Source organism: Manis pentadactyla, chromosome 14 (genome assembly GCF_030020395.1).
Source record: "Manis pentadactyla isolate mManPen7 chromosome 14, mManPen7.hap1, whole genome shotgun sequence".
Classification (NCBI taxonomy): Eukaryota; Metazoa; Chordata; class Mammalia; order Pholidota; family Manidae; genus Manis; species Manis pentadactyla.
Genome location: NC_080032.1, coordinates 21,746,732 through 21,773,378, shown reverse-complemented (window position 1 = coordinate 21,773,378; position 26,647 = coordinate 21,746,732). Strand labels below are relative to the sequence as shown.

The 26,647-nt window shown below is 37.2% G+C and overlaps 1 protein-coding gene across 7 annotated transcripts in view; it reads right to left on the bottom strand.

The window, feature by feature from the left end:
- The window catches only part of ATXN2 (ataxin 2), a 125,958-nt gene that overhangs the window by 53,746 nt on the left and 45,565 nt on the right, over positions 1 to 26,647 (bottom strand). For all 7 annotated transcript variants that reach the window (XM_036929422.2, XM_057491882.1, XM_057491881.1 and 4 more), the window contains exon 6: positions 12,258 to 12,382. In XM_036929422.2, the coding sequence (XP_036785317.1) occupies positions 12,258 to 12,382 (125 nt within the window). The remainder of the gene's footprint in view (positions 1 to 12,257; positions 12,383 to 26,647) is intronic.

Sequence of the window (26,647 nt, the reverse complement as noted above, 5' to 3'; positions counted from 1 at the left end):
CTATAAAATCATTCCACTGCTAAAGCAACACCTTAGGCCTAACAGAGGTGGGCAAGGATCAGTTACCTATGGAGGTTTTAAAATTAAAAAAGTAGTTAGTATATGCTCATGTAAAAAGGATAAACTGTGCAGGACATCCAGTAGAAAGTAAAAGTCTTCCAACCCAATTCTAGGGTGCAGAAATAAACATCACTAACAACTTCTTTGGCATAATTCCAGATATTCCCTATATGTATGTAAGAGTATGATCAGTATGATCAGCTATCTTTTTAAAAAATTCAAACAGATAATCAAAAAACTACCCAAGAACAAAACCACCGGGCCAGATGGATTCACCTCGGAATTTTATCAGACACACAGAGAAGACATAATACCCATTCTCCTAAACTCATTCTATGAAGCCAACATCACCCTAATACCAACACCAGGCAAAGACCCCACCAAAAAAGAAAACTACAGACCAATATCCCTGATGAACGTAGATGCAAAAATACTCAACAAAATATTAGCAAACCGAATTCAGAAATACATCAAAAGGATCATACACCATGACCAAGTGGGATTCATCCCAGGGATGCAAGGATGGTACAACATTCGAAAACCCGTTAACATCATCCACCACATCAACAAAAACAAGGACAAAAACCACATGATCATCTCCATAGATGCTGAAAAAGCATTTGACAAAATTCAACATCCATTCATGATAAAAACTCTCAACAAAATGGGTATAGAGGGCAAGTACCTCAACATAATAAAGGCCATATATGATAAACCCACAGCTAAAATCATACTGAACAGCGAGAAGTTGAAAGCTTTTCCTCTGAGATCGGGAACAAGACAGGGATGGCCACTCTCCCCATGGTTATTCAACATAGTACTGGAGGTCCTAGCCACAGCAATTAGACAAAACAAAGAAATACAAGGAATCCAGATTGGTAAAGAAGAAGTTAAACTGTCACTATTTGCAGATGAGATGATATTGTACATAAAAAACCCTAAAGACTCCACTCCAAAACTATGAGAACTGATATCGGAATACAGCAAAGTTGCAGAATACAAAATTAACACACAGAAATCTGTGGCTTCCCTATACACTAACAATGAACCAATAGAAAGAGAAATCAGGAAAACAATTCCATTCACAATTGCATCAAAAAAGATTAAAATACCTAGGAATAAACCTAAACAAGGAAGTGAAAGACCTATACCCTGAAAACTATAAGACACTCTTAAGAGAAATTAAAGAAGACAGTAACAAATGGAAACTCATCCCATGCTCTTGGATAGGAAGAATTAATATTGTCAAAATGGCCATCGTGCCCAAAGCAATATACAGATTTGTTGCAATCCCTATCAAAATACCAACAGCATTCTTCAACAAACTGGAACAAATAGTTCAAAAATTCATATGGAAACACCAAAGACCCCGAATAGCCAAAGCAATCCTGAGAAGGAAGAATAAAGTGGGGGGGATCTCTCTCCCCAACTTCAAGCTCTACTACAAAGCCACAGTAATGAAGACAATTTGGTACTGGCACAAGAACAGAGCCACAGACCAGTGGAACAGAATAGAGACTCCAGACATTAACCCAAACATATATGGCCAATTAATATACAATAAAGGAGCCATGGACATACAATGGGGAAATGACAGTCTCTTCAACAGATGGTGCTGGCAAAACTGGACAGCTACATGTAAGAGAATGAAACTGGATGACTGTCTAACTCCATACACAAAAGTAAATTCAAAATGGATCAAAGACCTGAATGTAAGTCATGAAACCATAAAACTCTTAGAAAAAAAACATAGGCAAAAATCTCATGGACATAAACATGAGTGACTTCTTCATGAACATATCTCCCTGGGCAAGGGAAACAAAGGCAAAAATGAACAAGTGGGACTATACCAAGCTAAAAAGCTTCTGTACAGAGAGGGGCAGAAGATGGCGGTGTGAGTAGAGCAGCGGAAATCTCCTCCCAAAACAACATATATCTATGAAAATATAACAAAGACAACCCTTCCTAGAATAAAGACCAGAGGACACAGGACAATATCCAGACCACATCCGCACCTGAGAGAACCCAGCGCCTCGCGAAGGGGGTAAGATACAAGCCCCGGCCCCGCGGGAGCCGATCGCCCCTCCCCCCAGCTCCCGGCGGGAGAAGAGCAGGCAGAGCGGGAGGGAGACGGAGCCCAGGACTGCCGAACACCCAGCCCCAGCCATCCGGGCCAGAGTGCAGGGCGCTCGATACTAGGAAAACAGGGCAGCAAGAACAGTGAGCAGGCACTGGAGGCTGGGCGACAGAGGGCATAAGAAAAGCACGCGACCATTTTTTTTTGCTTTTTTGCTGTTTTGTTTTGGCGAGTGCTTTTTGGAAGTCTTAAAGGGATAGGGACCCCAATACTAGGGAAACAGGGCAGAAAGACCGGTGAGCAGAGGCCTGAGGCTGGCACCGCAGAATAAAGAAAAACGAACGACCAGCTTTTTTTTTTTTTTTTAATTAAAAAAATTTTTATTTCTTTTCTTTTTTTTGGTGGGCGTTGTTTTGTTTGGGCGGGTGCTTTTTGGAAGTCTTAAAGGGGCAGGGCGGGTCACTTAATCCAGAGGTAGGGAATCCGGGATCTCTGGGCACCCTAACCCCTGGGCTGCAGGGAGCAGGGAGGCCCCTTACGGAGATAAATAGCCTCCCAGCCGCTCCTGCTCCAACGCGACTCCACCATTTTGGAGTAGCTGCCCGAGCCAGGCCACGCCCACGGCAACAGCGGAGATTAACTCCATAGCAGCCGGGCAGGAAGCAGAAACCCTGTCTGCGCGCAGCTGCGCAGCACAAGCCACTAGAGGCCGCTGTTCTCCCAGGAGAGGAGGGCCACAAACCAACAAGAAAGGAAGTCCTTCCAGCCGTCACTCGTCCCAGTTCTGCAGACTATTCCTATCACCATGAAAAGGCAAAGCTACAGGCAGACAAAGATCACAGAGACAACACCAGAGAAGGAGACAGACCTAACCAGTCTCCCTGAAAAAGAATTCAAAATAAGAATCATAAACATGCTGACAGAGATGCAGAGAAATACGCAAGAGAAATGGGATGAAGTCCGGAAGGAGATCACAGATGCCAGAAAGGAGATCGCAGAAATGAAACAAACTCTGGAAGGGCTTATAAGCAGAATGGATAGAATGCAAGAGGCCTTTGATGGAATTGAAATCAGAGAACAGGAATGCATAGAAGCTGACATAGAGAGAGACAAAAGGATCTCCAGGAACGAAACAATATTAAGAGAACTGTGTGACCAATCCAAAAGGAACAATATCCGTATTATAGGGGTCCCAGAAGAAGAAGAGAGATGAAAAGAGATGGAAAGTATCTTAGAAGAAATAATTGCTGAAAACTTCCCCACACTGGGGGAGGAAGTAATCGAACAGACCACGGAAATACACAGAACCCCCAACAGAAAGGATCCAAGAAGGGCAACACCAAGACACATAATAATTAAAATGGCAAAGATCAAGGACAAGGAAAGAGTGTTAAAGGCAGCTAGAGAGAAAAAGGTCACCTATAAAGGGAAACCCATCAGGCTAACGTCAGATTTCTCAACAGAAACCCTACAGGCCAGAAGAGAATGGCATAATATATTTAATACAATGAAACAGAAGGGCCTTGAACCAAGGATACTGTATCCAGCACGACTATCATTCAAATATGACGGTGGGATTAAACAATTCCCAGACAAACAAAAGCTGAGGGAATTTGCTTTCCACAAACCACCTCTACAGAACATCTTACAGGGACTGCTCTAGATGGGAGCACTCCTAGAAAGAGCACAGCACAAAACACCCAACATATGAAGAATCGAGGAGGAGGAACAAGAAGGGAGAGAAGAAAAGAATCTCCAGATAGTGTATATAACAGCTCAATAAGCGAGCTAAGTTAGGCAGTAAGATACTAAAGAGGCTAACCTTGAACCTTTGGTAACCACGAATTTAAAGCCTGCAATGGCAATAAGTACATATCTTTCAATAGTCACCCTAAACGTTAATGGGTTGAATGCACCAATCAAAAGACACAGAGTAACAGAATGGATAAAAAAGCAAGACCCATCTATATGCTGCTTACAAGAAACTCACCTCAAACCCAAAGACATGTACAGACTAAAAGTCAAGGGATGGAAAAACATATTTCAAGCAAACAACAGTGAGAAGAAAGCAGGGGTTGCAGTACTAATATCAGACAAAATAGACTTCAAAACAAAGAAAGTAACAAGAGATAAAGAAGGACACTACATAATGATAAAGGGCTCAGTCAAACAAGAGGATATAACCATTCTAAATATATATGCACCCAACACAGGAGCACCAGCATATGTGAAACAAATACTAACAGAACTAAAGGGGGATATAGACTGCAATGCATTCATTCTAGGAGACTTCAACACACCACTCACCCCAAAGGATAGATCCACTGGGCAGAAAATAAGTAAGGACACGGAAGCACTGAACAACACAGTAGAGCAGATGGACCTAATAGACATCTATAGAACTCTACATCCAAAAGCAGCGGGATATACATTCTTCTCAAGTGCACATGGAACATTCTCCAGAATAGACCACATACTAGGCCACAAAAAGAGCCTCAGAAAATTCCAAAAGATTGAAATCCTACCAACCAACTTTTCAGACCACAAAGGCATAAAACTAGAAATAAACTGTACAAAGAAAGCAAAGAGGCTCACAAACACATGGAGGCTTAACAACACGCTCCTAAATAATCAATGGATCAATGACCAAATCAAAATGGAGATCCAGCAATATATGGAAACAAATGACAACAACAACACTAAGCCCCAACTTCTGTGGGACACAGCAAAAGCAGTCTTAAGAGGAAAGTATATAGCAATCCAAGCATATTTAAAAAAGGAAGAGCAATCCCAAATGAATGGTCTAATGTCACAATTATCGAAATTGGAAAAAGAAGAACAGATGAGGCCTAAGGTCAGCAGAAGGAGGGACATAATAAAGATCAGAGAAGAAATAAATAAAATTGAGAAGAATAAAACAATAGCAAAAATCAATGAAACCAAGAGCTGGTTCTTCGAGAAAATAAACAAAATAGATAAGCCTCTAGCCAGACTTATTAAGAAGAAAAGGGAGTCAACACAAATCAACAGTATCAGAAACGAGAAAGGAAAAATCACGACGGACCCCACGGAAATGCAAAGAATTATTGGAGAATACTATGAAAACCTATATGCTAACAAGCTGGGAAACCGAGGAGAAATGGATAATTTCCTAGAAAAATACAACCTTCCAAGATTGACCCAGGAAGAAACAGAAAATCTAAACAGACCAATTACCAGCAACGAAATTGAAGCGGTAATCAAAAAACTACCAAAGAACAAAACCCCCGGGCCAGATGGATTTACCTCGGAATTTTATCAGACATACAGGGAAGACATAATACCCATTCTCCTTAAAGTTTTCCAAAAAATAGAGGAGGAGGGGATACTCCCAAACTCATTCTATGAAGCTAACATCACCCTAATACCAAAACCAGGCAAAGACCCCACCAAAAAAGAAAACTACAGACCAATATCCCTGATGAACGTAGATGCAAAAATACTAAACAAAATATTAGCAAACCGAATCCAAAAATACATCAAAAGGATCATACACCATGACCAAGTGGGATTCATCCCAGGGATGCAAGGATGGTACAACATTCGAAAGTCCATCAACATCATCCACCACATCAACAAAAAGAAAGACAAAAACCACATGATCATCTCCATAGATGCTGAAAAAGCATTTGACAAAGTTCAACATCCATTCATGTTAAAAACTCTCAGCAAAATGGGAATAGAGGGCAAGTACCTCAACATAATAAAGGCCATCTATGATAAACCCACAGCCAACATTATATTGAACAGCGAGAAGCTGAAAGCATTTCCGCTGAGATCGGGAACTAGACAGGGATGCCCACTCTCCCCACTGTTATTCAACATAGTACTGGAGGTCCTAGCCACGGCAATCAGACAAAACAAAGAAATACAAGGAATCCAGATTGGTAAAGAAGAAGTTAAACTGTCACTATTTGCAGATGACATGATACTGTACATAAAAAACCCTAAAGACTCCACCCCAAAAATACTAGAACTGATATCGGAATACAGCAAAGTTGCAGGATACAAAATCAACACACAGAAATCTGTGGCTTTCCTATATACTAACAATGAACCAACAGAGAGAGAAATCAGGAAAACAACTCCATTCACAATTGCATCAAAAAAAATAAAATACCTAGGAATAAACCTAACCAAAGAAGTGAAAGACTTATACTCTGAAAACTACAAGTCACTCTTAAGAGAAATTAAAGGGGACACTAACAGATGGAAACTCATCCCATGCTCGTGGCTAGGAAGAATTAATATCGTTAAAATGGCCATCCTGCCCAAAGCAATATACAGATTTGATGCAATCCCTATGAAACTACCAGCAACATTCTTCAATGAACTGGAACAAATAATTCAAAAATTCATATGGAAACACCAAAGACCCCGAATAGCCAAAGCAATCCTGAGAAAGAAGAATAAAGTAGGGGGGATCTCACTCCCCAACTTCAAGCTCTACTATAAAGCCATAGTAATCAAGACAATTTGGTACTGGCACAAGAGCAGAGCCACAGACCAATGGAACAGACTAGAGAATCCAGACATTAACCCAGACATATATGGTCAATTAATATTTGATAAAGGAGCCATGGACATACAATGGCGAAATGACAGTCTCTTCAACAGGTGGTGCTGGCAAAACTGGACAGCTACATGTAGGAGAATGAAACTGGACCATTGTCTAACCCCATATACAAAAGTAAACTCAAAATGGATCAAAGACCTGAATGTAAGCCATGAAACCATTAAACTCTTGGAAGAAAACATAGGCGAAAACCTCTTAGACATAAACATGAGTGACCTCTTCTTGAACATATCTCCCCGGGCAAGGAAAACTACAGCAAAAATGAGTAAGTGGGACTATATTAAGCTGAAAAGCTTCTGTACAGCAAAAGACACCATCAATAGAACAAGAAGGATCCCTACAGTATGGGAGAATATATTTGAAAATGACACATCCGATAAAGGCTTGACGTCCAGAATATATAAGGAGCTCACACGCCTCAACAAAAAAAAACAAATAACCCAATTAAAAAATGGGCAGAGGAACTGAACAGACAGTTCTCCAAAAAAGAAATACAGATGGCCAACAGACACATGAAAAGATGCTCCACATCGCTAATTATCAGAGAAATGCAAATTAAAACTACAATGAGGTATCACCTCACACCAGTAAGGATGGCTGCCATCCAAAAGACAAACAACAATAAATGTTGGCGAGGCTGTGGAGAAAGGGGAACCCTCCTACACTGCTGGTGGGAATGTAAACTAGTTCAACCATTGTGGAAAGCAGTATGGAGGTATATCAAAATGCTCAAAACAGACTTACCATTTGACCCAGGAATTGCACTCCTAGGAATTTACCCTAAGAACGCAGCAATCAAGTTTGAGAAATACAGATGCACCCCTATGTTTATTGCAGCACTATTTACAATAGGAAGCAACCTAAATGTCCATCAATAGATGAATGGATAAAGAAGATGTGGTACATATACACAATGGAATACTACTCAGCCATAAGAAAAGGGCAAATCCTATCATTTGCAGCAACATGGATGGAGCTGGAGGGTATTATGCTCAGTGAAACAAGCCAAGCGGAGAAAGAGAAATACCAAATGATTTCACTTATCTGTGGAATATAAGAACAAAGGAAAAACTGAAGGAACAAAACAGCAGCAGAATCACAGAACTCAAGAATGGACTAACAGGTACCAAAGGGAAAGGGACTGGGGAGGATGGGTGGGTAGGGAGGGATAAGGGGGGGAGAAGTAGGGGGGTATTAAGATTAACATGCATGGGGGGGTAGGAGAAAAGGGAGGGCTGTACAACACAGAGAAGGCAAGTAGTGATTCTACAACATTTTGCTATGCTGATGGACAGTGACTGTAAAGGGGTTTATAGGGGAGACCTGGTATAGGGGAGAGCCTAGTAAACATAATATTCGTCATGTAAGTGTAGATTAGTGATACCAAAAACAAAGCAAAAAAAAAAAAAAAAAGGGCAGTTCCTGTGTGGTAACCTCCAACGAGTTCTACACAAGGGTATAAAGGGCATATAAAAGTGTAGGCAAAGGGTCTGCTTGTGTTTATACAGAGGATCAAAGCCTAATTGGGCTACCCCGAAAATGAACTAAGATACGATATGAAAAAGAACTTCCAACATCTGCACTCTCTGGAAGACTCATGCCAGAAGATGATCATCAAAAAACCCCAACAAAGATCCACACACTGCTACAGCTGTAGATGCACTCATCCCACCAGTTCCTGGACTTGCCATGGGAATGAGGAAGGAGATATCTAAGCTGGCCTGTGCATACAGTAAAACAACAAATTTGACTGGATCTATACTGTTGGAACTCAACCAAGAATTTGGAGAAGTGCAAATTGTAGCGCTCCAAACTCTTACAACTACAGACTATTTACTGTTAAAAGAACATATGGCATGTGAACAGTCCCCAGGAATGGGTTGTTTTAATTTGTCTGATTTCTCTCAGACTGTTCAAGTTCAGTTGGACAATATCCACCATATCATAGATAAGTTTTCACAAATGCCTAAGGTGTCTTAATGGTTTTCTTGGTTTCACTGGAGATGGCTGGTAATTACAGATATGCTTTGGTTATGTAACTATACTCCTATTATGTTAATGTGTGTGCGCAATTTAAGTAGTAGCTTAAAACCTATCCATGCTGAAGTTACTCTACAAGAAGATATGTCAAAGAAATAATCAATCTTCCCATGTTTTCTTCCGTCTGCTACTTCTATAGCTTTTCTTCTTCCTTCCTAATTACAACCCTTAAATAGAATTCGTGCCTCATATCAAATTTACCGAGTATCATAACTCCTCCAAGTGGTAAAGATACCTCAAGACAAATGCTGGGCATAGAAGCCACAGGGCATAAATATGCAAAGAAGTAAAAAGCTAACCTTTTCAAACAATAAGGCTTCCCTCTCACTTACCAACTTCACATTTCCCTGTATGGCCCCGGAAGATGACTGGTTAGCCAGAGACGGGTAAGATTCCTCAAGGGAGGAACAACCTAAGACAGGCACAGTCGCAGGGGGGCCATCAGGTGAGAAATTGGGGATCAACAGAGGTGAGGCTTAGAACCTCACCCCCCCTGTTCTGAGAGAAATCTTCTGCATACGTGGATGTTTTATTGCCCTGGTCTAGCTTGGATTAACACATAGTCTACAGGCACACACCTGATCATCTACATGTGCTCTCTTACAACACTAAACTATGTTTTCTACCTTTATCTTGTATCTACCTACCACTTCAGCATTTTATTAAAAATAATAATAATAAAGAGAGAAATGTGGTATCCACATATAAATCAACTATAAAAACCAAATGAGTATTCATATTTGAACTGACTGTTTAGAGTTCATAATGCATGAGCAAAACCGAAAGTTTCTGTGATGACTGCCCTTGTACTGTTCACTATGTAACTTATTCATTATGTAAGAATTTGTTCTACATGTAAGAACTTGTTTGTTATGCCTCAGAAGATTGGAGACTGACGAAAATTAGGCTTGGGGTGGATTAATGATTGTGCATTGAGCATTGACTCCCCTATACAGAATCTTATTGTCGTTAACAACCATTTGTTCAATAAATATGAGAGATGCCCTCACAAAAAAAAAAAAAAAAAAAAAAAAAAAAAGGACAGACTTCAATGGTAAAATAAATAAGTAACCGGGATGTAATGTATAGCATAAGGAATATAGTCAAGATATTGTAACAGCTTGGTAGGGTGATAGCTGGAACCTAGAATTATGTATATAAATGTTCTACCACTGTGTTGTACACTTGAAACTAATGTAATGTAATACTGTGCGTCAACTACCCTTCAATAAAAAATAATTATTTAAAAAAAAAAAAAAAATTAATAAAAAATTTTAAGTAAAAAAAAAAAAAAAAAAGCTTCTGTACAGCAAAGGACACCATCAATAGAACAAAAAGGTATCCTACAGTATGGGAGAATATATTCATAAATGACAGATCCGATAAAGGATTGACATCCAAAATATATAAAGAGCTCACACACCTCAACAAACAAAAAGCAAATAATCCAATTAAAAAATGGGCAAAGGAGCTGAATAGACAGTTCTCTAAAGAAGAAATCCAGATGGCCAACAGGCACATGAAAAGATGCTCCACATTGCTAATCATCAGAGAAATGCAAATTAATACCACAATGAGATATCACCTCACACCAGTAAGTATCGCCATCACTGAAAAGACAAACAACAATAAATGTTTGCGAGGTTGTGGAGAAAGGGGAACCCTCCTACACTGCTGGTGGGAATGTAAATTAGTTCAACCATTGTGGAAAGCAGTATGGAGGCTCCTCAGAATACTCAAAATAGAAATACCATTTGACCCAGGAATTCCACTTCTAGGAATTTACCCTAAGAATGCAGCACTCCAGGTTGAAAAAGACAGATGCACCCCTATGTTTATCGCTGCACTATTTACAATAGCCAAGATATGGAAGCAACCTGAATGTCCATCAGTAGATGAATGGATAAAGAAGATGTGGTACATATACACAATGGACTATTACTCGGCCATAAGAAAAAAACAGATCCTACCATTCGCAACAACATGGATGGAGCTAGAGGGTATTATGCTCAGTGAAATAAGCCAGGCGGAGAAAGACAAGTACCAAATGATTTCACTCATATGTGGAGTATAAGAACAAAGGAAAACTGAAGGAACAAAACAGCAGCAGAATCACAGAACCCAAGAATGGACTAACAGTTACCAAAGGGAAAGGGAAAGGGACTGGGGAGGATGGCAGGGAAGGGAGGGATAAGGGTGGGAAAAAAGAAAGGGGGCCTTACGATTAGCATGTATAGTGTGGGGGGGGCACGCATAGGGAGGGCTGTGCAACACAGAGAAGACAGGTAGTGATTTTACAGCATTTTACTATGCAGATGGACTGTGACTGTGAAGGGGTATGTGGGGGGGGGACTTGGTGAAGGGGGGGAGCCTAGTAAACATAATGTTCTTCATGTAATTGTAGATTAATGATACCAAAAAAAAATTTTTTTTTATAAACATTACTGGAATGAATATCAATTTATCCATCTCACTATCAGTAAAAAAAGGTTGCCTGCTTCACACAGATGATGTGGTACACCTTCCCATTAGGTTATACACGGTTCTTCAAAATTTGAAAATTAATCATGATGTGTTACCTATGTATTTCCAGTTTTATAACTGGATGACTTATCAAACAGATTTGTTATAAGGACTTCTCCGTAATATTCAATGGAAGATTCATCTAACTCAAATTCTGCTACCTATATTTTTTTTTTTTGGCAAGAAACTACTTTCTATCTCTGCACTTCAGAAACATAATTTATAGAATAATAAAGATAGTCGTTACTAAGCATTTGATTTGTAGTTGATATGTTATGAGAAAAGTAAAAATATATAGATGTATTAATAATTGTTAGTATATTAGTAGGTTTCAGGTACAATTTATACTTTTCCCATAACATACATATCATATACATTATATACAAAGCATATATTATATATAAATACATTTGAGTAACAAATACCAGATTTTCGTGGTGAATGATCCTAATTTTCTGACCAAGAAATTTACTTATTGTTTTAATTTTAATGTAACCTAACTGTATCATCTTATTAACAAGTACTTCTTCCTCACACAAGAAGCCCAGAAATTGTACTTTGACCTCACCTTGAGGTAAAGTCAGACAATTAAGATACACCACTTTTCTTAGAATGCCTAATTCTGCAGAGCATTCAAAGCAAAATATGCTGGCATTTCTAATTTCCCATGGTTTCCAATTTAGATTTGTAAGTTATTTATTATGACTTACTTTAAAAAGAAAGAATTAATTCATAAGCATTCCAAAGAAACATTTTTCTGTATTTACTTCCTGGGGGGAAGGCTCTAAATGCAGAATATAACTGCTGCTTTAAATACACTCACATCAACAATAGCATTCTTAAATTAAACCCAAATGACAGAAAACAACCAACCAAGTAATAGGATGTCACAACACATCACATGACCATAGCTTGAACCTAACTGAAAAGATTTTTACTTACAACATCATTTTCCAAAGCCTCCAGCTCCTCATTGGTAGTGAGTTCACCTGCATCCCAGGGCTCCAGGTCCTTCTCTTTGTGTTCACCATTCACTTTAGCACTGATAGCAGAGTCAGTAAAAGCATCTGCAAAGGATGGTTTTGGTTGAAAGATTATACAACCGGACAATGGGCTACAAGGCACACATATGAATTACCAACAAAGTTGTATGCTAAATAAAATTATGAAAAGTGAATTTCTGATACAGAAACTTTAATAGTATGCTTTCAGATATGCAGTACTTCTAATATAATAACCTTCAAAAAACTTAGTAAATGGCATTGATTAGGGAAGGTATGTTTTTCCCATTTAATTTTAAGCCACACAAAAAAATTTTAATATATTCATGCAAGTCATTAAATTATAATCATGTTTCAAAAACGATAGATAATTTTGATCAATCTATCTAAAATAAGGCCTCTTTTTTTTTAATAGACCCAGGTATTAGATATAATACCCTCAGAGCTCCAGCAACCAAACATGCAGTTTTAATCTTTCTGAACCCATATCTATATGCAGGAGTCATTACACTGACATACCCTTGTCATTAGATGCAGAGGAGTTATCTCTCAGAACCCATTTTTCCCTATAACCACTCTGTTATAAGCTCAGGCACTATAGTGTTACCTGTTCCCAGGAGGTTCAGGTGGCAGGTGTACTTAGACTTCATGTCAACACTTTCTCACTTTTCGTGTCCTGTCCTCCTCTACTAATGTCACTGAGGAGCACCAGCTTGTGAAAGCAACATGTCATCAGTATATTCAGATGACAGGAACTATCTCATAGCTGCTGTCCAGCAACAAAATTCTTCTCTAGTTGGGAAGTAGGACCCAGATAAATAAAAGCCCACTTGGACAATGATAATGTTAGGAAATGCTATGGATAAGGCTTGTGTTTAAATGGACCCATGGGCTAACACCCAGCACTGCTGATCTGGCTCTTCTAGAAAAGTACTGGCCTCTAGTCATTGTGCCCTCATCCTTACTGCAAGGGGCCACCAAGGGAAGAATTCACAACTGAACCTCCTTCAAAATAAGTAATTCCATTGGCATTGTTGATTTGGTACTGCTTCTGTAATTGCCATCAGCTCCCCAGTGAGCAAGATGATGCCAAAGTAAGAAATTTGAGCCAGCAAATTTAGGCATGGCACTATAAGCCTAGCTAGCTCTTATTACCTCTTCTTAACCCAAACTAGGGTGGATGGGTGTGTACTGGGTATGTGTGTCTGTACTGGGTGTGTGTGTCTGTGTGCAGCATGCACACCAGGTAACAGAACAAACCATAATTGCACCTACGGGGTCACTGGGCTCATGTGCTGCCAGCTCTACTAGCAGTATGGCTCCCATTGTTAGCAATTTTAAAAACCAAGAGTATATGCTGAAAGGGAACCTCAGAGCAGCACACCTCAGCTGGGGGTGGGATAGAGCATTCACTGGAAGATGACTACACCTTGGGAAAGCTCTCTAAGAGGTTCTAACAGACTGGCGCTGTCTTTATATGGCCATCTTCAGCTGGAAGCCTTCAAGGGCCCTGTAAAAACTTGGCTTTACATGACACACTGACCTGAGTTAAGCCCTACACCTCAGCACCTTAAAGTTATATAAATTCTTAATAAAAATCAATTTTGCCATGTGTATTTTCAAGAATGTGAAATGCTCCAAGAAAACACCATATAATAACTTACATTAGTATGCTGAAATTCCCTTTCTCACAAAACTAGAACAGAAAACAAAGACTGCAGGAAAATTCCAAACCAGTGACATTATTTTCCACAAGAAGCAACAGGATCAATTTGTATTTAAGGTCCTCTTAATGTTTTTAATCACACTAGGTTTTTAAAAGCATGTATTAAAGTGAATAAAGCATTTGCTTAAACAGAAACTCAGCATTAAAAATAACACTCTTCAAGAAATTAAAGCTCAAAGCAGCAAGACATTTCTTTACAAAACCACAAAAATGGATTTTTCTTTCCTCGTCATTTCAGGGTAGGTGTATGTGTGTATATCCAAGTATTTAGGAAAGACTAGGAACTCAAGCTTAGTCATCAAATTGAAAGACTCGAGTATACAAGAAAAATAAATATACTTTTATGGTTATTATTCTAAAACAAAATCAAATGGAAGACAATGGGGAAAAACAAACATCTTAAACTTTACTGAACCAGGTTTTACTTTGCTGATCACAACTGAGGTTGTATTAAGAGGCCATTATTAAGAAACCTGTTTTTTTTCACTATATTTTTATCTTAAATCTTCTGTTTACAATACCAACCTTCTTATAAAAGGAATTAACTATTCACATGTTGTTACTCAGCATTATGATTTTCTTTCAAGGCAGAAATGGGGGAAGGGAAAACACAAAGTTCTTTCTATTAATAAGGAATACTCCTTATTAATCACAAGGATACCCCTTATTTTTAAAAGTTCCCCCCAAAAAACACCTTTTTAAAAGATGGGTAAAGAGTTTAGGGAAAGATATGCAAAAGTGGAAGAGTCAGCACGAAATAAGGCTACTATGTCAGGATACTGGAGAAATCCCTTGTCATAAATACTGTATTTCAGGTCATCATTATATCAGCCAGAAAGAAGCAAGACCTGGATATTCCGACCTATGCTGTTACTGATACCGATATCCACTGCTGTAAAATACTATTTATTAACACCTATTTTAGGATTTTTGAAAAAATACTGGTATTAAATAGTATTATGTTGTAGCCAAGATTTCTGAAAAGTTCAGAAAACCAATTGGCTACAATTAAACTGTAATTGTGGGAATTTGAATACAGATTTTTTTCAATGCTGTGAGAGAATTATTAGTTTTTCCCTATCCTCTATAGTAAGAAACAAAAGCATTATAAAAGCAAGATGCAAGAATACAAAGTGACTGTTAGAAAAATGTTACCTGTTTCTGAAGGAACTACAGATATAGACAGAAAAAAAGAAAAATAAAAATGACCAGATGAGGTAATAAGGATTTCAATTCTTCATGTGTTTCATTCCTTACAAAAATCTCTAGAACAGAGAGAAAAAGGGTACAAGATTATCCACCTCCTTCCCCCAACTACACAACAGGTGGCCTCTCAAAACCTTCCCTTCTTTCTGATTCTGGGCAGCAATCCAGTTGTTCTGGGCCAGTGGTGCCACCTGGTGGTAACTAGAAAGAAATATCTCAACCAATGCACAGACTCGGAAGCATCCCTCAGCCCTACATCCAGAAAATTGGGTATAAGCTCTGTTCCCTCACCTTTTATTTCTCAATTATGACTCTGAAAAATCAAAGTTGTTTGAGAATTTTTTTTTTCTTAAAAATTATTAGAGACTCTTTTTTGTCTGAGAATTTTTTAAAGGGACAGAACAGTCATGAAATAAGCAAAATGAGTGACATACTGTAAATAATAAATGTTAGTTTATTAAATAAACTACAAAATGAAATAACAATAGATTAAATTTAAAACCATTATCAGACTTAACATCAGAAACCCTCTAATGTGCTTCTAGAAGTCTTCACTGAAATCCTCAGCTACTCATTTCATCTCTCAATATGCTTTTTCTCAAACACTGAAATTCTAGATAAGTAAAAAACACTTATTTCAATGATACTGTTGTTTTGATCAATTAGTAATATTGTGAAATTTTTCCAATGAATTTTAAAAGTATTTTTTTCATCACAGACCATCAGTTAAATGTGGACCAATTTATACACAAGATTATCAGTTACAGTAAGTGCCAACCCAGCAACTAAGAGACCACTTATTCATTTGTAGCATCTACTGAGTAACTACAATGTGCTGGTCATTAAGTTTGGATATGCTGGGGATTCATATTTGACTAGAAACAATCCCTGCCTTTTCCTACAGGAGCTCCCAGGTATGAGAGAGTAGTTGCAGATGCAAAGCAAACTTTTAGTCTAATGTAAAAAGTGCTAAAATATAATTCAGGACCAAGATTTGAGGAACAAAAAGCTGTGGCATCAAAATGATAGCTGATCTAAGCATTCAAAAACACAAGTAGGAATTAAGTAGAGGGAAGTAAAGGGTTCTACACAGACTGGAGTAGCATTAAAAATAAAAATTTTCCAAATTGTACACAAGTCCACAGGCTTTCCCAGGAAAGTGGATTTGTGACCAGAGGAGAAATTATCTTTTTATTTTATATTCACCTGTTCTATTTGAATTTTTACCCTCTGAACATATACTATGCAGGTATTTTATTATATCAAAACTATTAAAGAACATTAAAGAACAGTATAAAGAAAATATAGAGATAATGAACACAGTAAGGGTCCAGGGTGTGTACAGGAAAAACAAACCCAGGGGTAAGTGGAGACACTGTCCTGAGGCAGGAAGGAGAAAAAAGGCTAAGAGAGGAGATGGGGGATAGAAGCCTCTACATTAGGAATTCTTAACCCTCTTCTTTGACCCATAGACCCTTTGGCATTTTGGGCAAGCTTATTTAAATGCATAAAGTACATAGGAAATCAAAGAATTATAACTACAAACTATTATAACAACAAAGAAATGTAGTTATAAAATCTAAGAAACAAAATATATGCTGTAGTAATATGTTCTTTGTTAATGCATTAAACAATAAGATCTAACAGCAAATCTATTAACTACTGTTACCTTAAAGGGGTGACAAGCCTATGTGACATCCACATCTACACAAATGACATGAAATTAACTAAGTTCTACAGATGCTTAAGTCACAGACACTGCTACTAATGGTTTGTTGCCTACATTAATAATGGAAATAAATGTTAAATTTCAATCAGAAGTTAATGAAAATAAAGATGTAACATTTTTTTCCCATCCAAATTCACTGATGCCCTGAATCCTTTCCATGAGCCATTTGAGAATCCATGCATCCAAGTTAAAGGACTCTCCCTTTATGTTCTAAAAAGCAGGAAGAAAAGCATTCTGCTGTGGATAAAGGAAGTGAAACAGGAGTAAAGGACTGGAGGGGGTGGTCATTAAGGTTGCAGAATCAGGTTAAAAAAGGTCTGCTGAGTTCTCCTGAAGCTCCTGCAAGAACTAAAACTCTACATTCCTAACTAACCAGCAACAATGGGAATTTCCCCAGCCACACACAGCAGGCTGGCTACAGAACTAGACAGAGGTGTTTAAAAATGGAAGACCGGAGAAGGATCAAATGACCCCATTTTTCCATTAAAAAAAAAAAGTAAGACCAGGGAAGGGTCAGAGAGCTCTATGAAGGATAAGAACAAAGGGAGTAGAAGAGTAAGGGTTATGCTGACTCTGGTCAGAGTAGATCCTAGAGGGAGTTCTGGAAGAGAAGCAGTTACAAGTGATAACAAAGTCACGAAAGCAGGCTGTTGAAACAGGATGGAAATGAAAGGTACTGAAGTAACAGAACTTATTTAGCAGGATGTTTCCACAGGAATGGTGTCCTGTTCCAGCTGACCAATTTTGAAAAAAATTTTTTTGCAAAATCTACCATTTGCAAAGTAACATTTGGAGTTATCAGGGGTCCTAGCCACAGAACTACAGTAAACTTGAATGCATTCCAAATGTGTATTATATTCCTCTGCTCTAAATACCAGAAGTTACAGTTGTATCACATAATATACCAGACAATAGCACCTGCCTATAAAAATGTAGGAGTGGACATTGTCCATTTTAAATAACTATTTTCTAATTGTAATTTTGGAACTATCAAACAAAACAATTTAATATTTTGTATTTAAAATGTTGGAATTGATCTATTTGACATACCATATGACAATGATGCTAACCACAAAATTCAAGTCTTTGAAGTTAGATCCATAAAAGTCCCAGTTTCTCCTTAACTGGAAGTTTTTTAGGAGAGAATGTATCAAGAACAGCTATTTAAAAGTATTAAAACAGGTCATTCTGACTACACACATGTACAGTAAGGAAAGGAAACCAGGATCTATCTCTGCAGCATTATATGCCCACCAAACAGGAAACAGAGCCTTCCCTACTTGTAATCTCTTCTTGACCAGCAGCTGAAATTCTCCACCAAATACCTGGCTTTAAAAAATCTTTTGTGCAAATAAAATAAAAGCCAGTAGTGGCAAAACAATGACTTTCCAGTCTAATGTTACCTACCATAAAGGAGAATACACTGGTGAGCAAAGTCATGTGATACCTATCAATACTGCAAGACAGACCAACATAAAATTAGAAACAAAAAAGGCCACCCACCTGCATCCTCACATTTTATGTATTTTAAATAATTTAACAAATAATTTATCTTAATAGAAAGGATGTCATTTTTCAAACAGCGAATCATCTAATCATCTTTGCCTCTAGGGCACTAAACAAGAAAAACGAGTTTTGTGACCATCAATTAGAAAAGGGACTGTTTTTATCATAGTTGGCACAAAAATAAAATAAATTAATCTCTAGAGTATCTTTTAATGCTATGATTCTAAACTGAACTGAATTTTCATACTATTTTTCACAAATGGATTATGAGGATATAAATTCAAATATCTGTGCATTTCTAACACACACAACAGCTAAGACAAAATAATTATTTTGAAAGGCCTTCAAAGAGCCTGCATGCATGCTTTATCAGTACTTCACTCCCTTACCTGTGGCTTTTGATTTTTCCCACTTGTATAAGAATCATTTGGGCCTTACTTTTCAAGTTAACACTTGGGATTTTGTTTTTCATATTTCAAAAGGATACTGAAGTATTTCCTAGAAGCAACCTTCTGTCAGAAAAATATACTCTAGATATGATTTGTCATGTTCATGTTGTAGGAAAGACAATTTTGGATTTGGCTAGGAATAACTGTTTTCTCAAGTTTCCTAGAAATGAGTGGTAATTACAGTTCTAATCATCTATGGCAATATTCCCATGTAAGGAAAAAAAAAACACCTCGTTTTTCCTTGGTTTGAGTGCAATGAGTATAAAAATATATAAAATTTAAGAAATATCAATTGAAAGAATAAATATATGTTGAGTACCTACTATCTGTAAAGCATTATGCTAAATACCACAGGGAGCACACATCCCTAGTTTTATAAACATGATTTCTGAACTCCAGAAAATTATAATGCACTGGGAGAGACAAAATATACTGACAAAATGCTATCACACAGTTTTGTAAAGCTGAATGCTCAGTACACAGACAACTGGTTCTCCCAACTGTGTACCACAGAACCTTATGATTTTTTAAGGATACCTTAGCAGAGAGAATGCTGAATAAGTAAGGTTCTAGGACACCTCACACTTCCCTCCTCCACCACTGCCTTGTTATAACTGGGATTCAGCATGAGATTTTATTAGGAGCAAGGGGGAACAAACTATTACATGCTAAAAATAAAATGTAGTAAAGTTTAGTAGCCATTGGTATAAGGCAATAAAAACAGACCACAGTGTGATGGTTGTACAACACTGTGAATATACTTAATGCCACTGAACTGTACTCTTAAAAACAGGTAAAATGGTAAACTTTGTTATGTGTATTTTACAACTAAAAAATTAAAAGCAAGGGCTGATGGGTAAACAGTATGTCTTAACAACATTTTGTGTCTAGAATCATACATTAAAGAAATTGACAGAAATGTAAAAAAAAAAACCAAACCACAGTGACCAGGGAAGATCAGTTAAGGCTATAAAGAAGAAAGGAGTCTTGAACTTGACCTTCAAAAAGTATCTAAAATTCTCCTGAGGAAGGGAGGTACTTACACTGGAGAGTAAATCCAACAGTAAGATAAGCAAACTCAGAGATGGAGATAGGAATGTCTGGAATGCAGAAGATGCTACTTCCTGTCAAGAAGTGGATTGAGATTGGGGAATAATGAGAGATTAAATTGAAAAAGAGAAGTTCCACTGGGAAGGGCCCTGAAATGCCAAGATACAGCATCCTAACTTTATTCTGTAAGCAAGAGTGGCCACTGTACATTTGTGAGCATGGGATGAGATGACATAATAAAAGCAATACTTAAGAAATTATGGGAGGGCTGTACAACACAGAGAAGACAAGTAGTGATTCTACAGCATCTTACTACACTGATGGACAGTGACTGTAATGACTGTAATGGGGTATGTGGTGGGGAATTGATGATGGGGGGGGTCTAGTAACCATAATGTCATTCATGTAATTGTAGATTAATGATAAAGAATTAAAAATTAAAAATTAAAAATTAATTCTTCTTGCTAATGTCCAACCAAGATTGACTAGAAGTGTCAGAATCTGGAGGAAAAGTTAATTAGGAGATAATAGTAATGTCTGGATACAAACTATGAGTAGGAAGAGACAGCAAGAAAAGCATGTGGATGACATATTACCAAGGAAAAGTTGAAAGAGCAAGGCAGAGAAAATAACCACTTTCTTCCCAAATTTAAGCTGCAAGAATCCTTGCATCTGTATTATTTCACCTTGTACAAGCAGCTCAAGAGAAAGAATGGGTGAAAAGTATGTGAATCTATTTAAAGTAACATGGATGGACCTAGCTAAGTCAGTAAGTCAGAGAGAGAGAAAGACAAATACAGTATCATCTCACTTTTATGTGGAATCTGAAAAACAAAACAAACAAAACAGAAACAGAAAAAAAGAGAATAGACTATTGGTGACCACGGTCAGGGGTGGAAGGCAGAGTGGATGAAATAGGTGAAGCGGATAAAGAGGCACAAATTTCAAATTGTAAAATAAATTAGTCACAGGGATGGAAGTACAGCACAGGGAGTATGTATCCAACAATACTGCAATATCTTTACATGGTGACAGATGTTAACTATGCTTATCGTGGTAAGCATTTAATAATGTTTATTAAGTGTCAAATCACTATTGTGCATCTGAAACCAATATAATATTGTATATAAACTATATTCTGATAAAAAACACTTTAAAAAAAAATGAGATTTAACAGAATTAGAATCAGAGAACATACTGGTAGCTGCCATGGGGGGGGGGATGGGGGTGTGGGTAAAATAGTGAAGAGGGTAAAAAGATACAAAATTCCAATTATAAAATAGTTTAGTTTTAAGTAGTGACTCTGTGGCATCTTACTACACTAATGGACAGTGACTGCAATGGGGCATGGGGGGGACTCGATAATATGGGTGAATGTAGTAACCACATGGCTTTTTCATGTGAAACCTTCATAAGAGTGTATTATCAATAATACCTTAATAAAAAAAATTTTTTTTAATAGTTTAGTCTTGGTGATGGAAGCACAGTATAGGGAATATAGCCAACAATATTGTGGTATCTTTGTTGGTTAACAGACTGCAACTACACGTACCATGGTGAATATTTAATAATGCATATTAATTGTTGAATCACTATGTTATATACCTGAAACCAATATAATATTTGCATATCAACTGTGTTTCAATTCAAAAAAGAGAAAAATGTGAATCTTTTTTTGAAGTGCACTACCATGAGCTAAAAGAATGAATCCAGCTAAGTTTAGCCACTAACATTCAATCCATAACAGGTATTTTGTGTCCAGTTTTGTAGTAAAATGAATGACTATTCTGCTTTATCATTTACTTCAAAGGAAGGGAAACTTTTTGCTTTTACCTCCAGAAATTGTTTCTTAAGAATTATTACTTCAAAACTAAAAATAAACACATAAAATGTGACCTCCCTCAAAGTTGTTTTGCTATTAAGAGAAGGAATATTCCAAAGCAGACATGCATAAACAGCACTGGGTTATCAGTGGAGACAGCAAGGGGTGGCGGAGCAGACATGCTCAAGTGGGTTCTCACTCTGAGGGGGTCAAAGATCATTGCCTATCCTACCAAGAGTCAAAAGAAAGATTTATTTATAGTAGTTGAGTATAAAGACTGCAAAACAGTATTGCAGTCTTTATACTCAAATTAAAATTTTATTTAATTAAAAAATTTTAAATTCCACTTATAGTATCATCCAAAAGAATAAAATAGGAATCAAGCTACCAAAAGAAATGTAGAACTTGTACCCTGAAAACACAAAACACTTCTGTAACAAACTGAAGATGACCTAAATAAATGGAAAGACATATCATGTTCTTGGACTGGAAGAGTTAACATTGTTAAGATGGCATTACTCTACAAATTGATCTACAGAGTTAATGCACTCCCTATCAAAATCCCAGCTGTCATTTTGCAGAAACTGACAATATGATCCTAAAATTTAGAAGGAAGTGCAAGGGGCCCAGAACAGGCAAAACAATTGTGAAAAAGAACACACTGAGTACTAACTTTCTCAAATTCAAAACATATTACCAAAGTATAGTAATCAAAACAGCGTGTAATACTGGCATAAGGATGGACATATAGATCTACAGAATAGATCTTTGAGTCCAGAAATAATTCTTTGCATTTATGGTCAACTGAATTTCAACAAAAGTGCGGAGAAAATTCAATGGGAAAAGAATAGTCTTTTCAACAGATTGTGCTTGGACTGCTTGATATCCACATATAAAACAATTAAGCTGGACCCCTACCTCACAGTTTCTGCAAAAATTAATTCAAAATGGATCATATACCTAAAAATAAGAGCTAAAACTATAAACATCTTAAAACAAAAGAATAAATCATCATCTTGGATCAAACAACTTTCTTAGATATGGCACAAAAAGCACAAACAAAAAAGAACATATAAATGGGATTTCATCCAAATGAAAAGCTTTCGTGCTTCAAAGGACACCATTAAGAAAGAGAAAAGACAACCCACAAAAGGGGAGAAAATATTTACGAACCATGTATCTGAAAAGGGAAGGACTGGTATCCAGAACCTATAAAGAATTCTTATGATTCAGTAAGTAAAAGACAACCAATTAGAACATGAGTAAAGGATCTGAATACACATTTCTCCAAGGAAGATGATAAGTTTCTAATAAGCATATGAAAAGCTGAATAACCATTAATCACTAGGGAAATGGAAATCAAAACAATGAGCTATTATTACCTTACACCCACCTAGGATGGCTACAATAAGAAAGACAGACAATGACAACTGCTCGTGAGGTTATAAAAAAACTGGAATCCTCATACACTGCTAGTGGGACTGTAAAATGACACAGCCAATATGGGAAATAGCCTAGCAGTTCTCTCAAAAGATTAAAGAGTCACCATACGACAAGCAGTGGGACTGTAAAATGACACAGCCAATATGGGAAATAGCCTAGCAGTTCTCTCAAAAGATTAAAGAGTCACCATACGACAAGCAATTCCACTCCTAGTTATATGTCCAACAGGACTGACGCAAAAATTTGTACATGTATGTTCACAGAACATTATTCATAATAATCAAAAAGTGGAAACAACCTAAATGTCTATCAACCAATAAATGGACAAATAAAATGAGGTATACCAACACAATGGAATATTATTCAGCAATGAAAAGTATTGACATATGTTACTACATGGGTGAACCCTAAACACATTATACATTAAGTAAAACAAACCTGTCACAAAAGGTTACACATTGCATGATTCCATTAATAGCCAATGTCTAGAACAGGCAAATCTACAGAGATAGAAAGTTAGTAGTTGCCCAGGTCTGGGGAGGTTGGAAGCAATTAGAGAGTGACTACTGAAGAGTATGGGCTTCCTTATTGGGTAATAAAAAAGTACAATGGATTATAGTAATAGGTGCACAATTCTGTGATATACTTTAAAAAAAAGGTGGGGGAATTATACAACTTAAGTTGAGCTGTAATGGATATGAAGTACATCTCAATAAAGTTGTTTTTCAAAAAAATCCCAATATTGCTTTCAACAGTTCAGGTAATGAGTGGTTCCAAATAAAGAAAATTTACCTTACTGAAAGGCAATTCAAAAGCTAGAGGTTATTTCAGGGCTTGAAATCTTTTACTTCTACAATGTTGTCTTGTGATTCAGCAAGGAAAAAAAAAATGTCAGTATCACAACAGACAGAATCTTTGCTTCTCTGCAAAATTGTGGCCTAAGAGGGCAAAAGATACATTTTCTAGGAAACTTCAGGATCCCATGTTGTCTTCTTTGATCTTACCAGAGGTATGTGACTCAAGAGACTGACATATATAAGCATCATCTTTCTGGTTTTCAGGATTTGAGGCTTCATGCCTACCATACTTTCTGATGGTTCAAAATAATACAAATTATCAATAGGAGGAAAGTTTAAAGTGGGAAACACAAATTGTTTTTGTTTAACCTTCACCTGAATTGGCACTTATTTTGATGACTTTCAAGTAACAATGGTCATAACACATGTGACTGCTTTGTCTGTCAAGCATACTACCCTGCATCCCAATCCATAAATACATACTTGAATAATAATGTATCAAAAGTGATCATAATCCTACATATCATGTGCTTTATATTAACTTGAAATAAAGCTACCTAATGTCTTCACACATTGCCTTAAGCTAGTAATAAACACAACCTTTGTTAGAGACAGTGTTTATCAGTCCCAGAAACTGAATCACACTGATAACTTATGGTTTTAGTCATTTCTTCTCTTTTTAAATGACAATCAAATGGTAAAATCAGAAAAACTTCAAGACTGCAAAGCCTAAATTCCTGTAAGAGAAAAATTACATTAATCAGATTTTAGTGTGCACATGAATAACTTTTGGGATTTGACAGCATTTAGTTATATGGGAACAAAGATTGCATTACTTAAGAGCTAACAGAAATATTCAAAAGGGATGGACGTCATCCACTCAAAAGCACAGCAACACATTTACGAAGTCTACACAATTTCAAAATTCAGCATTGAAAAAAAAAAGGTGGGGAGGAGTCTTCTCTTCCTGCCAGCTCTCTGCAAATGTGAAGAATATGCCATTATTCCCAGTTCTCTGACAACAAAACAACATAGCCTAATGTAAGCAGTTACGTTTTGACTGTGATCTCCATATAACATTTCTGAGTCCTGCAAGTTAAAGCAAATTTACTACTCAAGGAAGAAATGAGGAGTCTTACCAAGAAAACTGAGATGGAGGCTATCACAACAGTGGAATTAGGTAAGAGATCTAAAGGATGTCAGCTTCAAAAGACTAAAACACAGCAGAGGGAAAGCAGCAACCAGGAGCTTTAACACGGTAAGCCACCTGAAAAAGTTCTTTCCTAAGCAGTAAGCAGTTCCAAGGAAAAGGAGAGTATATCATGTTAGGAGTGTTTAGTTTCAGTCCAAACATCACCTGTCGTGTTAAAATAAATTAGAAATTAGAAAACAGACTCTATGGTTTTCTAGTTACAATCAAACCAAACCAACAAATCATTTTATTTTGTTCCTTTCTGTGATCTGACCTAGGGTATGTACACTTTGACCAAAGACTGGAAAGAAACAGCTGATATGGAAATGCAAACACTGGAGTACTGTTTTCATTAAAAATACAGTTTGAAATTTAATTTGTGTCTCTGTCCCTCTTCTGGAGCTCTATGGAATAACTAGGAAACAGAAGAGACAGCTCAATCTATGCACCATTGAGAAAGTGCAGAAAGCACAGGGCTCCTACAATAAACAGCCATACAAATGCTTTTGATGCTACAGGATCTGATTATAAGTCTGAATGCAGTGCTTGGAGCCAGTAACCCTATCCAGGCAGTGCCTTTTGTATCAAAATACATTAATAATGAAGAAATCTCACATTATTCCTATATAAAATGAATGATTCAATGTTATAGTACTATGATAAAATAAGATTTAAAAAATCCCTGGGAGAAAAATATATCCTGCTTAAATATTAAAAAGCAGTAGTTCTTATTTTCCCTACTCCGTGAGGAGTACAAAATTAAGTTTTCTAGTTAAAACTTTAGGCAAAACATTTTTTTTAAGTGTGAATCCCTTTTTAAAAAATTTTAAGTAAGGTAACATTGATATAGTCTTATGAAGGTTTCACATGAGCAACACTGTGATTACTAAATTCACCCATATTATCGAATCACCCCACACACCTCACTGCAGTCACTGTCCATCAGCATAGTAACATGCTACAGAGTCTCTACTTGTCTTCTCTGTGCTATACTGCCTTCCCCATGACCTACCTATATTGTATGTGCTAATCAAAATGCTGCCCCCTTAAACCTCTTCTCCCTCTCTTTGCACCCACCCTTCCCAACCCCTTCCCTTTGATAACCGCTAGACCCTTCTTAGAGTCTGGGAGTCTGTTGCTGTTTTGTTCCTTCAGTTTTGCTTTGCTGTTATACTCCACATATGAGTGAAATCATTTGGTACTTGTCTTTCTCTGCCTGGCTTATTTCACTGAGCATAATACCCTCTAGCTCCATCCATGTTGTTGCAAATGGCATGATTTGTTTTCTTCTTATGGCTGAATAATATTCCATTGTGTGTATGTACATCTTCTTTATCCATTCATCTACTTAGGTTGCTTCCGTATCTTGGCTGTTGTAAATAGTGCTGCATGTCTTTGCATCTGTGACCTT